Consider the following 18,375-nt stretch of genomic DNA (forward strand, 5'->3'; position numbering starts at 1 on the left):
TTGTTACAACTTTAGAAAGTTATATGCAATTCTTTTAGATCATGAGACACAAATATTTATGAAAGGGGAATTCCACTAGACTCTTAAAGGGGCAACTATTTACTGAGAGCAATTAATTAATAATTGTGATTATTAGGCATTCAAATATATGTAACTTTTATTTTCAACATACTTTAGAAATAATTGGTAAGAAACTATTGCCATTTTTACTATCCCCTGAATGTACCTTGCTTTGCTTTAGAAAAAGGAAAAATAATATCCAGGCTTTCTATTTTCACTTACTAGAAGAATTGCAGCATGCCATCTCGCAGCATGCCAGCCAAGAAATTCAGGCTGGCCTAGGTATCAGGACAAAAGCTGGGGTTTAAGGATGAAGTGGTAAGGTGGGGCTCTGCAGAGTCCCTAAGTGCTGGGGGCTTTACAGAATAAGGTCACAGGGTTTGAGCAGGCTTGCCTTTAGGCCAAAGAAAATATAATGTTGTCACTGATTAAAGGGAAGTAGTAGGAAAAGTCTTCTACTACATCCTGTAAACATTTTTCAAGTTGGAATTTCTTCATCATGTGGAGACATTTTCCAAACACCCTCAGTGCATAGGAAGGAAATGTTTTTGTTTCCCTTCTCCCATTTGGAGGCTAGAACTTAGATATACAGTGCTTAGCAGGTCCCACAGTGACTGTAAAAGTGAGCGTAAAAGCTATGCTCCTCTGCTCCACAGGGCAGGCTACTCCATCATTTTGACCCAGGCACTCTAGCAGGATACCCTAATAAATTCTTCTCCTTATCTTTATGCTGTCCTTGGTGAATTCTTTCACCCCTACAGGCCACCCGTTGCCCTCAGTACTTCCTGCACTGTCAATACTTGGCCCCATTGAGGGGTGCTAGGCGCAGTGTGCCTCTGGCCCCACTGAGGCTGACTCTGGCTGTTGCTCCTCCAGCTCACATGCTATGGGATGCAGAGGGGAGGAACCACCCTTTCCTGTCTGCCCTGCTGCCAGCAGCTGTAGGCGCAGCCTTGGAGCTATCCTCAGGCAGCACCCTTGGATGGTGTGCCAAGCCCAGCTGCTGGAGCTCAACGGGGTTGCTTGAGTTGGGGGCTGCCTGCTGCTTTCACAGTGGCCTGCAGGGGCTGGTAGACTGCCCTCCCAACCCCGAGGGAGCATGGGAGGAGGGCTACGGAGAGGTGGGGGGATGAGGCCACAAGCCTCAGAGCAAACAAACTGGTCATGTTCAGGGGCCTCTAGACCCATTTTCAGTTGCATTTAATTTTAACTTCTCCATCTATCTCCTGATTGTTGATTTTTAACTTCAAGTATGTGTTTTAAAGCATTTGTGTATTAATTTAATTATCTTTGTCATTTCCTCCAGTTTCAATTGTCTGAATGTTTTCCTGCTCCAAGTGATATTTTCCTGCTTTTCATGTCTTGTAATTTTTTTATTCAATGCTAGCTGGTAAATTTTACTCTCTTGGATATTCATTTTTACTGTATTTTCTTTAATAAGGTTGGGGATTGTCTGATCACAGCGAAGAAAATTAAATATAAGTTTAATCTGCCAATGCTTAAATGTTCCATTGTTTAAAATATATGCCTTGGCTACTTTTGTCTTATATTGGGGCTAAATTTCTTAGCCTGCCTCCCTGGTGGCACAAGGGGTTAAGCACCGCACTATGAAGCAATCTGCAGCCTCTGCAGCACAGTTCCAGAGTTCCATCCTGGGCCAGCCAGGGAGCAACCCACATGGCGAAGCAGACCTCTCCTGTCTCACCCGCTGCTCCCCTCAGCAGTGTATTTCAGTCAGTCTGACTGTTCTGCTCCCCACTCTGTCTCCAGTGGGTCCTCTCACCCTCCCGCACATCTGACCTGTACCCCAGCTCTTGTATGCATAAATAAATCTTTTAAAATAAATAAATAAATAAATAAATAAATAAATAAATTTCTTAACCACGGAGGAATTAGTATTTAAGTTCTGATAAGTAGCCAGCACCCTTTTATAAGTGTGTCCTCCATGGGTTGGCAACACGAGCAATGGCCAGCCCCAGCTGAGCCTCCATCCTGGTCCACCTGCTGACTTCTGATGTTCTCCCACAGCCTGGGGAGGGTCCCTCTCGCGCTGCACCGATCAGCACTCACCAGGCACTGGAGGGATCCCCCTCCCCATACACACCCACCTTCCCTTTCCGTCCTCCTCCCCCCTTCTCCAGCATAATCCCTGTAGAGCAGCTCCTTCTCCAGTCTCTGCCTGCCCTTGGCCTCATGGAATCCCGTGTGTCTCCCCAGTGGAAGCCACAGGACCCTCTGTGGGTCGCTTCCTGAGCTGCAGCCTAGAAACTGTCCTCAGACAGGGTCTGAAGCCATCACCGGGGACCCCTCGAGCGTCCTGGGAGTCCCACGCTTCCCAGGAGTTCCTCTGGGGTTACACCAGCTCCGCTTCAGCTCTCAGAGCCCAGGCAGGGCCCCACACCCGCCCCCCGAGGAGGAGCCGAGGGCGAGGCTCCTTCCTCACCGCGCTCAAGGTACGGCGCCCGGAGGCGGGAAGGTGGAGAAATTCCTAGCGGCCATTCCGGGGAGCTGCGCCTCTGAGTAGCGCGAGGCGGTCGAGGAACGGGTGAGGAAGGCGGTGGCGGGAAAGTTACTTTGCACGAGTTGCACGTTTAAAGGGCACATTTTAGAATTTAAACATCAGGCAAAGTCAAAAAGGGGGGGGCCTGGAGGGGGAGAAGGGGAAAGGAAGGAAAGGAAAGATGGGGGTGCAGGGGCGCGCAAGCAGGGAGACGACGGCGCACCCCACTGTCCCTCAGAGGCGGGCTGGGCCCTGCTCACGCGCTCCGGGGGCGCGCGCGCGTTCTGGGGCGTCCCGTCTCCCCTTCCCCCAACTCCGCCGGCGACTCATGCCCGGACAAGCCCCGGGCACAGGTGAGCCGGCGAGCACCCCCGCTGTGTTCCCCGCACTTCCACCCTCCCCCTCCCCCCAGGGCAGCGGCCGCGGCGGGGACTCACGCGGAGCAGGACCCCGAGGAGGATGAAGACGGGGGTCCTGGCGATCCAAGGTCGAAGCCTGGCTCCTCGCGCCGGATTCTCCCTGCGCGGGCCGGGGAGGCGGCCAGGTGGCGGGGTCCGCTGTCCCATGGCGCTACGGAGCTCGCAACCCAGAGATCAGGAATCAATGGCGTCCGGGCGCGCAGGAAGGTCCGCCGCCCACGCCCCGACCCGCCGCGAGTTCCCGCGGGGCCGCGGCGGTGCCCGTGTGGTTGGCGGTGTGAACCCGCCGCGGTGATTCAGTGGCTGCGCCTCCTTTTACTCAGAATGGTGCTGGGCGCCTCCTTTCACTCACAGTGGTATTGGGCAACCAGAGAGTGAAAAATCGGACGTGCGCCGTCTGCCGGAGTTTATTTTCTAGGTCCCTTTCAAGGCCAATTCTGGTTCTTAAGCCCGTAGCCACCTGCAGGTCTTCTTTTTTTTTTTTTTTTTTTCAAAAATTTTTTGAAGACTTATTTATTTATACAAGCACTAGGTACAGTCAGAAGAGAGTGGGGAACAGAACAGGCAGACTGATGAAATACACTGCTGAGGGGAGCAGCGGGTGCTGCAGAGGCCGTGGGCAGCTTCACAGCCCAGTGCTCAATCGCTGCGCCACTAGGGGAGGCCCCACCTGCAGGTCTTCTGGCTGCCTCCTTTTGCCCACTCACAGGTCTGTCCTCCGCCTCCTTCACTGACCGTGCGCATGGATGTCATTGCATCCAAAGTCACTTCTCCACCGGCCCAGTGGGAGTTCCTCAGCCTGGGGGTTGATCTTTAGCATTTCAGTATCAGAGCGCGTGGCACACTCTCAGTGAACAGATGGGTGACCCCAATGGAGGACACGGAGACCATGAGGGCAGATCTGAACCCAGGTCCCCAGCAGGCATCTTCTCTTCCATTGCTACCTTGTGTGCTCTGGTAATTCCGGGCTCATCGGTTTGGGCTCAAGTTTTGATGGACGGTAAATGTCAGCTCAGCTATACTGCTCCTGCTGTTAGGTAAGCCCAAAGAACCCAGTCCTGCCTTTCCTCTGGATTTTCCTTCTTTGTTAGATTCTTTAAAACCCGTAGGAAACAGAAATACTGGAAACTTCTTGGCCCATGAAAATGGATGAGCCGGTAGGGAGTTTGCACAAGGGACAGGCCCTTCTCGCTGTTAATATGCACCCAGCACTGTGCTGTGTCCAGTATTCCAAAGACAGGCAAGTTGAGGTCCTCCCTTTGTGGTGTTCCCAGGGCTATTTAAGGGGTGGTGTGAGAGTAGAAGGGAAGGGAATCCCAGGGAGCCTCTAGCTCCATGCCTTGTCCTGGCCAGAGACCGTAAGATTTGAAATTTGTTTTTCTCCATACATACAATTTTCCTAGTTGTTACATCTTTTTTTAAATTAATGTTTCCCTTACATAGTTGTAGTCCCCATAGCTCTCCCACCACCACATCACCCCTGAACCATCAACATATTCCCTTGTGTTCTTCTTTCCCCTGTTTTGACCCCCTCCTTTGCTGTATGCAAAGATCTATTGTCAGCTTGCTAGTTTTGACTTTTTCTTTTTTTTTAAAAAACCCACTAAATTTTAATAAAGACACCATCCAATGAATTACGATATAATTAAAAGTTTGCTTTAAATATTTTTTAGAGAGGGGACACCACACTTCTACTCAATTAGGTGAAACATTTTTGTAGTCCAGAGCTCTTTTATTTCTTTTTGCACACCTATCATGCCATGAATTCATAGGGAATAGGTTCTAGCAGCTCAGGCTCCTTCCCATTGGTTCTCACAAAGTGTGCTTCTCTAGGTGGAGCAGGCTGGCGCTTCAGCTGAACCCAAGTACCCTTCTCTTTGGCTTCCTTTTTCTTCTGATCATTTTCTTTCACACGTTTCAGGAAGCTATCTCGGCTCTTAGAGTGCTTAATGTGCTCAATACGAACATTAATTCTCTTTGCAAGAATTCTCTTTGCCCTTTACTTGCTTGTTTACAACAATGCCAACTGCATGCTGGGTAACATTATAGACTCTTCCAGTTTTGCCATGGTAACATTTGTGGGGCATTCCTTTTTGAACAGTGCCCATCCCCTTGATGTCAACAATATCACCTTTCTTATAGATTCGCATGTATGTGGCCAAAGGAACAACTCCATGTTTTCTAAAAGGCCTAGAGAACATATAGCGGGTCCCTCTTCTCTTTCCCTTTGTGTTAGTCATTTTGGCGACTTACTGGAAGATGGCGGTTCCGGCCGAAAGGGTTTTGACTTTTTCTTGACCTTTTGTTTGGTTTCTCTATAGTCCACATATAAGTGAGACCATCCAATATTTATCTTTTTCCTTCTGGCTTATTTTGGCTAACATAATCCATCCATGCTACTTAAATGGCATGAGTTTGTCTTTATGACTGCTGGATAATATTCCATTGTGTAAATATACCACAACTTTTTCATCCATTTGTCTATTTTGGGGCATTTGGCTTGTTTCCATATCTTGGCTATTGTAAATAGTGCTGCAATAAACAGAGGCGTGCAGGTTTCCTTTCTAATTAGTGTTCCTGTGTCCTTTCAGTAGATTCCTAGGAGTAGAATTGCTGGATCACATGGTAGATCCATTTTTAGTATTCTGAGGAGCCGCCACACAACTTTCCATAGTGACTGGAACAGTTTACATTCCCACCAGCATTGTAAGAGAGTGTGTTTGTCTCCACATCCTCTCAGCATTTGTACAACATCATTTTTGGAAAAGATTCTTTTTCCTATCCAATTGTCTTACCACCTTTGTTGAAACTCAATGGAACACACATATGGCCCATTTCTGAACTCCATTTCATTTGCCATCCTCATGTCAATACCATGTTGTTTTAATTATTGTAGTTTTATAAATCAGTCTTGACATCAGATAGTTTAAGTTCTCTAACTGACTTTTCCCTAAAGTTATCTATATTTCCATATAAATTTTATGTTAAAAATTTTCCAGTTAAAGAAATTCTGTTGGAATTAAATGTAGAGATCAATGAGAATTGACATCTAATAATACTGAGTCTTCCAATCCATGAAATGGTTTCATTTTATATATTTCTTACTTGACCTTCACAATATTTTATAAATATTCTCTGCACACATTGCACACAGATTTTATAAATGTGCCCCAAATATATTTGATAATATTATCAATGGAATTAGTTTAGATTATTTTATTTTCAAATTGTTTGTTGCTGCTATATAAAAACACATTAATTTTTGTGCATTGAACTTATGTCCTATTGTAACAGGGTGGTCCCTAGGAAAGGGGGAGGTTCCCTGCCCCACCCAAGGGAGGAGAAGGGAGAGGAGAAGAGAGGAGGGAGAGGAGAAGCTGCAGAGGAGACTGAGGAAGGAAGCAGGATGGAGCCAGAAGGAGACCTGGAGGAGGCGCATGGAGCCTAGAGACACATGAAGAAACTGCGCTTGTCTTTTGGTTGTGGACTGGGTGACACAGATGTGGGTGAGACCCATGGGGAGGTGACAATGGCAGCTTTTATCTTGATGTTGATTTTGCTCTTTTCCTTCCAGGTTTGTCTGGTAGTTTCTGACCCTTTTCTGTGGGTCCCCACTGGAAGATGCTTTAGACTTGTGGCAGGCTTTGGGCCCTTGCTCTGGGCCAATCCCATTTGGACAGAGTTTTACCCACGAGGGGACGGGTAACTTTGGGTGTTTCATTTAGAAATTAGACTCTTTGCCTTACCTGTATTGTTTCCTAGTTTTATTAAAGTTCCTTCCCATTAAAGTCTCATATGTTTTGTGTTGATGTGGTGGATGGCAGAACCCATTTAGAATAGGCAGGTTTGCGGGGTTTGGGCTGCCCCTCTCCCTGCCCTATAACAGATTTGGCGCCCAATGTGATTTAGGACAGAGCCATCCGTGGTTAGTCAGCCCCATGGGGAAATTGGGCTTCCCTATGGCACTGGCTACCATAAGCGCAAATGTGATTTTTGGTTTCTCCAGTGTGTTTGTTTCATTATATGTTCCTAGTTGGTCTGTAGATTACTTAGGATTTTCTGCACAGGTAATAGTATTGTCTGTAACTAAAAGAAGTTGGGAGCGGGGAAGGAAGGAGAAGAAAAATTAACAGGGGAAAAAATGTTTCAGACCTAATTTACAAATAAATCTTCAGAAAAACACAGAGACAACAGAATATAGAAAAATAAGAACAAAGGAAATGTTAGCTTCCAACACCAAAGCTGTAACAGACAGTAAACACATTCTAACTTCTTGCCAGATAAAAATAAAACCTGATTTAGAAGTTAGCTCAGTCCCTTTTACCTAAAATATGCTGTCCATATATATTTCAACACAAAAGTTACTTGGCATACTAAAAAACAAAATAAATAAAATTTGAAGAAATGAAACTATCACCAGAATGTAAAATAGATTTGGCAGAGCTGTTGGAATTATGAAATCATTAATTTAAAACAACTATGAATAATACTTCATGATTATAATAAAAAAGTGGACAATGTTCAAGAACAGATGGGGAGTATAAACAGAAAAACTTCAAGAAAAAGTCAAGAACATATTCTAGTAATAAAAATCATGGTAACAGAAGTGGAAAATTTCTTAGATGGGTATATGACCAGACTGGACATAGCCAAGGAAAGAATGTGAATTTGAAGAAATGTCAATAGAAACTTCTAAAGCCAAATCCCCAAGAGAAAAAATATGAAAAGATAGAACAAAATATTTAAGAACTATAAGACAATTTTAAAGGTGTAACTATATAATGGAAATACTAAAAGAGGATGGAACAGAAGAAATATTTGAAGCAATAATGACTGCTAATTTCCCCCAAATTAATAATGGACACCAAAGCACATATCTAGGAAACTCAAAGAACACCACGTAGGATAATTAAAAAAATATACACATAGTATACTCAATCTTCAGAGTATCAAGGAAAAAAAGAGGAAATCTTAAAAGAAAAATGAGGAAAAATATACCTGACCTATCGAAGAGGAAGGATAGGAATTATATTGAGCTTCTTTCTCTTCAGTAACCATGCAAGCAAGAAGAAACTGGATTAAAATATGAAAGGAAAAAACCCAAACTATCTAGGAAGTCTGTTTCCAGTAAAATTATCCTTGAAAAGTAAAAGAGAAAATAAAAATAAAGTAAAATAAATTATTGAAATAGTTTCTAGTAGGCATGCCTTCCAAAATATGTTTAAAATTTTTTTTGCAAAGACAGAAAATTATATGAATCAGAAATTCAGATGTGCATAAAGAAAAGAAGAGCATTAGAGATGGAATAAAGGTAAATCAAAATATTTTATTTTAGTTATTCTTATTTGATTGAACAGATAACCGCTTGTTCAAAATAGTAATAGTAAAGATGTATGCAGTGGTATAACACGTGAAATGAGTGAAAACAGTGTCATAAGGGATGGGAGAGAGGAGTGAGGACCACACTGCTATCAGGTACCTGTACTACCCTTTTTGGTATAACATTTGAAAAAGAACTTGGATTAGTTTTAAATATATTCTGTAATCTCAATAAAGTACTGAAAAGGACTTTTAAAAAGAAGTAAAACAGGGCCTCTCTGGTGGCGCAAGCGGTTAAGTCTCAGCATTATGAAGCTGTCCTCAGCCACTGCAGCACGAGTTTGATCCCCAGCCAGGGAGCTGACCCACATGGCACAGCAGACCTCTCCTATCTTGCCTGCTGCTCTCCTCAGCAGTGTATTTCAGTCAGTCTGCCTGTTCTGCTCCCCACTCTGTCTCTGGTGAATCTTCTCATCCCCCCTGCACCTCTGGCCTGTACCCCAGTTCTTGCATGCATAAATAAATAAATCTTAAAAAAAAAAAAAGGCTTACTTCTTCCCAACTGCCAGTTCTTCCCAACATGATGTAATCATTAAACACAATCCTGCTGTTGACAAAATGAAAAGAAAAGTCACAGAACGGGAGAGAAACCTTGCATAAAACATACCTGATAAGGGACTAGAATCCAAAATACATTAAAGTCTCTTAAAACTCAACAATAAGAAAACGAACAACTCAATTTCAAAAAGGTAAAATATCCGAGACACCTCAACAAAGAAGATATACTAGTTGCAGATAAGCATCATGTGTAATCTGGGAATTAGAATTTAAAACAACAATGAGGCAGCACTACGTACCAGTTAGAATGGCAAAATTCCAAAACATTAAATGCGGGCAAAGATATGGAGCAACTGTAATTCTCATTCACCATTGGTGGAAATGCAAAATAACATACCACCTTGGCAGATGATTTGGCAGTTTCGGACAAGACTATATATACTCTTACTCTACAATCCAGCAATTTTGATCCATAGCATTTACTCAGTTCATTGAAAGTATATGTTCACAACAAACCTGCACATAACGTTTCATGGCATCTTTATTCATAATTACCAAAACTTGCAAGCAACCAAGTTGTTTTTCATAGGTGAATGAATAAATAAGCTGTGGTACATAAAAACAGTAGAATATTCTTCATTGCTAAAAAGAAATGAGCTGTAGAGCTGTAACAGGGGGGTCCCCAGGAAAAGGGGAGGTTCCAAGTTCCCTGTCCCACCCAAAGGAGGGTGGAGCTAAAGAGAAGAAGCCGCAGAGGAGACTAAGAAGGAAGGAAGCAGGATGGAGAGCCAGAAAGAGACCAGGAGGAGGCACATGGAGCAGAGACATGTAAAGAAATCGCACTTGCCTTTTGGTCGTGGACTGGGTGACACAGATGTGGGTGAGAGACCCGTGGGGAAGTGACAATGGAGATTTTTGTCTTGATTTTGATTTTGCTCTTTTCCTCCCACACTTGTCTGGTTGTTTCTAATCCTTTTCTGTGGGTCCCCACTGGGAGATGCTTTAGGCTTGTGACAGGCTTTGGGGCCTTGCTCTGGGCCAATCCTGCTTGGGTGGACTTTTACCCATAAGGGAATGGGTAACTTTGGGTGCTTGATTTAGAAACTATTCTTTGCCTTTCCTGTATTGTTTACTAATTGTATTAAAGTTCCTTTTCATTAAAGTCTCATATGTTTTGTGTTGATGTGGTGGATGGCAGAACCTATTTAGAGCAGGCAGATTTGTGGGGCTGAGGTGCCCCTCTTCCTGCCCTGTAACAGAGCCATGAAAAGATATGGTAGAAATTTAAATATATGTTGTTAAGTGAAAGAAGTCAATTAGAACAGGATATACATTGAATGAGCCCCTGAAGAAACACAAATATCAGATATTCTAGACCATGATTTTATTTTTTTTTAAGATTTGTTAATTTATGCATGCAAGAACTGGGGTACAGGCCAGAGATGCTGGGAGTGAGAGGATTCACTAGAGACAGAGTGGGGAGCAGAACAGGCAGACTGAAATACACTGCTGAGGGGAGCAGCGGGCAAGACAGGAGAGGTCTGCTGCATCATGTGGGTTGCTCCCTGGCCTGCAGAGGATCCAACTCTTGCTGCAGAGGCTGTGGATAGCTTCACAGTGCTGTGCTTAACCCCTTGAGCCACCAGGGAGGCCCTAGATCATGATTTTAAATTATCTTTAATATGCTGAAAGAGCTAGAAGAAAACTCAAAGAACTGAAAGAAATCAGGAAACAGTATATGAACAAAATGAGATTAATAGGGATAGTAATTTTTTAAATAAACCAAACAGAAATTATGGCATTGAAAAATAACTGAATTGAAAAATTCAGTAGAAAGCTTCAAAAGCAGACTTGATCAGGCAGGAGAAAGCATCAGTTGAAGATAGGATATTTAAAATTAACAATTGTAAGGAACAGGAAGAAAACTGAAAATTTAACACAGCCTAATGATACACCATCAATTGTACCAATATTTGAGAAGCAAAGAAGAAAACAAATGGGAAGAAAAATTATTTAAATAAATATGACTTAAAACTTGCAAAATTTTAGGGAAAGAGAAGCTAAAAATCCTTGAAGTTTAATGAATTCCAAGTAGAATAAACCTAAACAGAACTGCACTGAAGCACATTATAATCAAACTATCCAAAGGCAAGGAGGAATCTCTAGAACAGCAAGAGAAAAACATTTATAACATGCAAGGAATTTCTATTTCTTAGCAGAGACCTTGCAGTCTAGAAGGGATGATATAATTAAAATGCCCAAAGAAAATAATTCTCAACTGAGAATTCTGGCAAAACTTTCTTCAAAATGATTGAGACTCACAAAAATTAATTTGAAATGGATGAAAAACTTACACATAAAACCTGACACCACAAAACTCCTTGAAGAAAACATAGAGAAGAAACTCCTTGACTTTACAGTGGGCAATATTTTTTGGCTATGATACCAAAAACATGAGCATCAAAAGCAAAAATCAACAAGCAGGACCGTATGAAACTAAAAACCTGCACATTGAGAGAAACCATCAAAAAACCAAAAAGGCAACCTATGAAATGGGAGACAATATCTGCAAGCCATTTATAGGATAATAAGTTAATATCCAAAATATACAAAGAGCTCATACAACTCAGTAACAAAAGAAAATCTAATTTAAAAATGGGCAGAGGAACTAAATAGATGATTTTCCAAAGATATCCAAATGTACATGAAAAGATGTTCATGCCCAACATTGTAATAATAGTCAACAACCCTGTATTATAAAGTTTAAAGTTGCTAAAAGATTAGCTCTTAGTTGTTCCTACCACACAAAAAAGAAATTAACATTATGTAACAAGAGAGATGTTAGCTAGCACAACTGTGGTAATCATACTGCTATATACAGTAGATGCACAGTAAATACCGTTTTCTCTCCCTCTTCCTCCCCCTTGTTTCTCATTTATTATCCTCTTAAAGGTTAATTTTTTCACTTCTCAATGGATTAGTGTGGACCAAATAGGGAGAACTCACTGGCAATTTCAGGTTTGAGGCCAAAAGTTCCTCTGGGTGTATGTGTTGGGTGGGTGTCTTTGTTGCTGGGTGATAACGTTCGGTAATGTATCATAAGACTTTATGGTACTGGCTCATTCTAATTCCACATGGCAATGAATCATACTGGATGTTTTTAGCCATGGGTGAGTTCCAGGATGATGAAAGTTCAGAGAAATTTAAAAAGGTGTAGGGAGGAAAGGGGTGGGACCAAGATCTGCTGCAGTAGGATGTACTCTGAAAGGGCGAGTATTGTTTGCTTTTCCTCACTTGGACCAGGGCCAATCTCTTTCTGGTCCACTGCTGCACCTAATACTCCACCAGAGGTGGACCATTTCACAGCCTTTGATTTTAATTTCCACCTTTTAGGAAACGATAATCCTACATTTTGGGTACTAGCATGGGGTCTACAAGAATCAAGATCTTAAAAAATATCAAGAATGGATGTGGATTTTCTATGATGTAGAGGTTAATAAAATGAGTTAGGAGGCTTCCTTCCCTCTTCAAAGAAGGCTTTTTCCTTAGAAGAAATTCAGACAAAGAAGGAAAAAAAAAGATGTGGAAGAAAGAAAAAGATCCCACAAGGTCTTGAAGCTTGATGAAAAGGGGAACACGAGCATGAGAAAGAAGTGTTTCAGAAAGTAATAGAAGAGTGGGCCTCCCTGATGGTGCAGGGGGTTAAGTCTCAGCACTGCGAAGCAATCCACAGCCACTGCGGCAGGAGTTCAGTGCCCAGCCAAAGAGCTAACGCACATGGTGCAGCAGACCTCTCCTGTCTCACCTGCTGCTTCCCTCAGCAGTGTATTTCACTCATTCTGCCTGTTCTGCTCCCTACTCTGTCTCTGGTGAATCCTTCACCCCCAGCACCTCTGGCCTATACCCCAGTTCTTGTACTCATAAATTAATCTTTTAAAAAAAGTAATAGAAAAGAACAACAATTACAGTAAAATGGCAGAAGAGAAACTAACCCACAAAATAGAAGCCAACAATGAGAACCAAGAGGAACAAATGGCTGCCAAACTGGAGTGTTTGAGAAAGGATAAGTTCAGGGAAGAAGCACAGAAGAACAGAGACTCTAGAGATCCTGCTGATAAGTCAGAAGTTGGCTAATTTGTTCTAACTGACTTTCTTCTTCCCCTTCTAAATATCCAAAGACATCACTCATGGTTCAACGAATTAAATTCATTTATTTATTCAGCAAAAGAAGTCTTAAGGCTGTGTGAGGCACACAGAACACAGTCCCTGCCAGTAAGGAACTTAAGGTAGTCAGGGTGTTAAAGGACAGGGAGAGAGGCACCTCAGAGCCCCCAAATCTGCCTGCTCTAAATAGGTTCTGCCATCTGCCGCATTAAGACAAAACATACTCTAGTGTGTAAGACCTTCAATGGAAAGGAACTTTAATACAATTAGTTTGCAATACAGAGAAGGGGAAGAATGGAGAAGAATATAGTTTCCAAGTCAGGGGCCTCCCGGGTGGCGCAGCGGTTGAGCGCTGGGTTGCGAAGCTGCCCGCGGCCTCTGTGGTGCCGGTTCGATCCCCGGCTGCTCCCCGGCCACCGGAGGAGGGTCCCACATGGCGCGCAGACCTCTCCTGCCGCCCGCTGCTCCCCTCAGCAGTGTACTTCGGTCCTTCTGCCTGTTCTGCTCCCCGCTCTGGCTCTGGTGAATTCTCTCACCCTCCCGCACTTCTGACTGTACCCAGTGCATGTATAAACAAAACAAAACAAATAAATAAATAAAAAAATACAGGCCTCTTAAAAAAAAAAAAAAAATATAGTTTCCAAGTCAAGCACTGAAAGTTACCCATCCCCTTGTGAGTTAATGCCCAGCCGAACAAGGCTGGCCCAAAGCAAGGCCTCTGAGGCTTGAAAACCTGCCACAAGTCTAAGGCACCTCCTGGTGGGGATATATAAAATGGGTCAGAAACAGCCAGACAAGTCTGGAAGGGAAAAAAAAAACAATATCAAGATCAAACTGCCATTATTAATCTCCCCACATCTGTTTCAACCAGTCCAGGACCAAGAAGCAAGTGCAGCTTTTTCACATGTCTCTCTGCTCCATCTGCCTCCTCCAGGTCTCCTTCTTGCTCTCCATCCTTCTTCCTTCCTTCCCCAATCTCCTCTCCAGCTTCTTTTCCTCCCTGCTCAGCTCCACTCTCCTTTGGGTTGAGCAGGAAAACTGGAACCTCCCTTTTCCCTCTTGACCACCCTGTTACAAGGGGGAGAGACACATAAACAGAGACTTACAAAACAATGAGAAACATAAAGTGATGGAGAAATGTAGATGGTTACAGAAAGATAAGGAGGGACACCTATCCAGCCTGGAGCAGGAAGGAAAGAAGAAAGAAAGACATCAGGAAAGGCTTCCAGAACATAGTGATGTCTGAACAGAGTATAAACAAGTCTGGCTTCTTCCCTATACATCTCAGATTACGAACAATACATTTTTATGATTGCTTTTTTAGTCAAGTAATAACAGCTGTGAATCCAAGGATAAGTTTTAGAAATAATTGGATAATACATCATATTTCTACAAAATGATGAGACATCCCCAACAAAATAGGCAGGAGAGATGGCACAGAGGATGATGTGGCATTACACGGGTGTTGCAATGTATGAATGCTCTGTGATGTTTGTAAATTATGGCGGCAGTGAGGCTGCATAGGTATCTGACCAAAAACGTATGGGGGCATTGGTAAATAAACAGTTCTGCCACAACATGTGATGTTTAGGTGATACTTTTTTCTTCCTAGAACTGAAGAGCTTCTGCCATCACTCATACATAGCACAGTAGATATTACATTTGGGATCAGGGTGAGTGCTAGGAAAAAAACCCTCAAGATCATAGTATTTAATTGAAAGAGGAAGAATTTGGAAAAAAAACCCAGCTTGTTTGAAGCTATTTACTAACAGAGATGAATCAGAATGCAGGTCTACACCACTTATTCATTAAAAAAATGGGGTGATATCTAAGTGCCAGGCTCTGTGCTGGGGACAGAAAATAAAATGTAAACTCATTCAATGATACTTCCTTACTAACCCCCAATGCAATCTACTGCCGCAAATAATGGAGTTTCACTCAAAAATACTTCAGATGCATCTTCAAATGTTACATAACGACTTGTATGTAACATTGCCCTCAAAATAACTTACTAATATCAAAGATACCGCTGGTTATTAACTAATTTTGAAAGTATATAATATCACAGATGAGTTTTTAATGATTGTTTGTGCAAACTGGATCCCAAAATATGGCACATTAAAAGTCTCTTTGTTACCATTATTTGTTTAGGAAATGAAGTTACTGTCTAGCCAAATTTCTAGTCTGGACTTTGCTGATTACAATGCCAGCTTTCACTTAACATGTTCCTCTGTTTTCTGATTTTATCTTTTGCCACCATAAACTAGTATTTAAGTCTAGTGCTTGATAAGATTCAGGTTCAACTTTTTTTAGAAAAATACTTCATAGGTGGCTCTGTTTATTTCTTATTGCATTACTTCAGGAGGTAGATAATATCTGGTTGTTTTTCTTTTTGTGGTGTTAAGATTAATTAGCAGGTGTTGTCACTAATTCATCTATTCTAAAAAGTTAAGGGTGCTATGTTAGTGTTCAGAAAAGACCTTTAAAGGAAGTGCTTTTGAAGCTGTGACCTAAGGATAAAAAAAAGAGTGTTGGAAGAGTAGAAGCATGTAGCAGGTAGAAGTGCTGAGGTCAGAAAGAGCTTGCCATGCATTCAATCACCCTTCTCAGCTTTTCATTCCATTCTCCACTACTCCCAGTAGTTTTCCAGTCTCCAAAAGGTGAAAGTGGAAAGCCCTCTCCCTAGAAGTGTCAGGAACCCAGTGGCACTTTCTGGTACAGGTCACCATAGGTGTATAATTTTGCTCTCCTGGAAATGCTTAGGAGAAGTATTTTTACTTAGACTCAGAGACCTAGGTAAGAGGACAACTGGTTGTCTCTCATGACAGAAACCACATGACAGCATGGCAGAAATGTACTGATTAGGGTATAATTTGTTCAAATCACAAAAATTCACATTTTACAAATTTACTTTTTAAAATTTACAAATTATATGTAATTCTTTTCTGGAATGTTCTCCACTAGACTAAAATAGTAGTGGTTCTACTTTCTCTTTTAAAATTGTGATGTACCAAAACTTACCTCACAGGATTCTGTCAAAGTGTATCTTGGTTTACAAGCCAGACATTAGTTAAATTAGGAAGGACAGGGGCCTCCCTGGTGGCACAAGGGGTTAAGAACAACACTATGAAGCAATCTGCAACCTCTGCAGCACGAGTTCAATCCCTGGCTGACCAGGGAGCAACCCAAATGGCGCAGCAGACCTCTCCTGTCTTGCCCACTGCTCCCCTCAGCAGTGTATTTCAGTCAATCTGCCTGTTCTGTTCCCCACTCTCTCTCTGGTGAATCCTCTCATCCCCTGCACCTCTGGCCTGTACCCCAGCTCTTCTAATGCATAAAAATAAATAAATCTTCAAAGCAGGAAGGACAGCTTTGAATCAGCAATGTGCTAGCACAATAGAGAAAAAAGTTCAGTTTAAACTTAATTCAAATTCCATGTTTACAGCGGTGACTGGGCTTTTTAAAAGGTGAATAAAGGAATAGGATTAGGGTGAGGGGGTGCAGTAGAGCCAGGTAGTAAAAATGACAAAAAGCAGAAGGGGGAATTGGTCCCCATGAAACTCACTGTTTGCTAACTGGCACTTCTAAATTAGGCTCCTTCTTTTCCACAGAGGTTAGGAGACCAGTGCTATCTTCAGGCTTTGGTTGCAACAAATGGTAAATTTTTTGGACAACCTTGAGTTTTCTTCCACAGATACTTTAAGGGAAGTAGGGTCATCCTAGGGGAGAGGCTTTGCTCTACTAGAAACTATGCGTTTGTTCAAGTCTTTCTAGGCTAAAGTTGACAGACCCAGTCAAGAAGAGCACTCAGAGGACCCTGTCTAGAGTATCCTCAATTGTTAAGAGCAGCAAATGAGATAATGACTGTGAAAGTGCTTTGAGGAATTAACACAAGACATCAGACCATCAGTTGTTACAATCACTCATAAAATCAATCACATCCCTTCTCTTCCTTCAAAATGCTTATTATAATTCTCCCTTACATTGAGTTATAACTACTAAACAAACTGTCACCAGGATAATCTACACTACACTAGGTAATCTACATCCAACATAGTATTGTATTTCCTTCAAACAACCCTATTAGGAAACATTAGTTTACAGAAGAGGAAACAGGCTCAGAAAGGTTAGATACATGATCAAGGTCATACAATGAGTGAGGCCATATTTATAGTCAATGCAGGTAATTGTTACCTGGTTCCATTAAACAAGAAACTCCTTTCAATTTATAAAAGGTTAGATTAAAAGGGAAACAACTTATTCCTACTACACTGGACATGTTCATTACATAAAATTTTTTGTGAGAAAAAAATTTTTTGTGATAATCTTATCGCATATAGGCCCTCTCAATCTAACAAGATAGGAAGGGCACAGGTCAAGTTATGTCCCTTCAGTTTGTGAAATGTCAGCCCTTGTACCAGCCCTCGGAGAAGTAAGGAACAAGACACAGAATAGTTGATACTAAACTCTGCTTTCCAAGAAAGAGTTCAACGACGATTCAGCAGATCCACAATGAGTCAAGACAAGCTGGGGTCTCAGGGAAGAATAGAATTGAGCTAGATCTTAGGATACTGGTGCTGAGAAGGAAACTGAGAACACCCTTTTAGATAGGAAGGTGGGAAGCAAGAATTTAATCTCTCTCTCAAAATCGCTATATACGCTTGAGCGACCAACAGTTCTATTCGCTGGCATTATCCTGAAAGGCAGCAACGTTCAAAGTTAGGTCTGAAGGGCCCCCCCTCCCTGGTGGCGCAAGGGGTTAAGGCCCAACCTATGAAGCTGTTCGCAGCCACTGCAGGAGTTCGATCCCCGGCCAGGGAGGTGACCCACGTGGCGCAGCACACCTCTCCCGTCTGGCCCGCTGTTCCCCTCAGCAGTGTGTTTCAGTCAGTCTGCCTGTTCTGCTCCCCACTCTGTCTCTGGTGAATCCTCTCGTCCCCCGCACCTCTGGCCTGTGCCCCAGTTCTTGTATGCATAAATAAATAAATCTTAAAAAAAAAAAAAAAAGAAAGTTAGGTCTGACATAAGAACCCCTGGGCTAGGAGCGGTTTACTGCGATGGTTGCGGGAGTCCCTGCGCCCCTAGCGGGACTCTGCATTTCCACCATCTGAAATCACCACAAATCAGGGGCGTCATCGCCTGCCTCTCTATACTGTTCCGTCAAACTCTATGATTGCTGGGGGCGCGCCGCGCACCTACCGCCGCGCAAGACCGACTGGTCTTTCCGCACAAAGACTGCGGGAAGAGGAGTCGGCGCAGGCGCTCTGAGGCTCCCAGAAAATCGGGTCATCGTCCCGCCCCCTGGCTAGGGGAGCACCGCTTGGCACATGCTCCGTGAGGCCGCCCAGGACTTAT

At 42.9% G+C, this 18,375-nt stretch overlaps 1 protein-coding gene and 1 pseudogene across 4 annotated transcripts in view; both read right to left on the reverse strand.

The window, feature by feature from the left end:
- TNFRSF10A (TNF receptor superfamily member 10a) overlaps positions 1 to 3,208 on the reverse strand; it is a 28,548-nt gene extending 25,340 nt beyond the window's left edge. The window contains exon 1 of one of the 3 annotated variants that reach the window (XM_037496717.2): positions 2,998 to 3,200. In XM_037496717.2, the coding sequence (XP_037352614.1) occupies positions 2,998 to 3,126 (129 nt within the window). In that variant the 5' untranslated portion in view covers positions 3,127 to 3,200. Of the gene's footprint in view, positions 1 to 2,997 lie in introns of all 3 variants that reach the window. The other 2 variants (XM_037496718.2, XM_037496719.2) reach the window with 2 other exon arrangements.
- A 1,416-nt stretch (positions 3,209 to 4,624) lies between these two features.
- On the reverse strand, positions 4,625 to 5,253 carry LOC119233915 (60S ribosomal protein L21-like; annotated as a pseudogene). The gene has a single exon (XR_005122500.2). The product of XR_005122500.2 is annotated as a 60S ribosomal protein L21-like (transcript).
- Positions 5,254 to 18,375: the final 13,122 nt, after the last annotated feature.

The sequence above is a fragment of the Talpa occidentalis genome, unplaced genomic scaffold (genome assembly GCF_014898055.3).
Source record: "Talpa occidentalis isolate TD23 unplaced genomic scaffold, MPIMG_talOcc4v2.1 talOcc4.8, whole genome shotgun sequence".
Classification (NCBI taxonomy): Eukaryota; Metazoa; Chordata; class Mammalia; order Eulipotyphla; family Talpidae; genus Talpa; species Talpa occidentalis.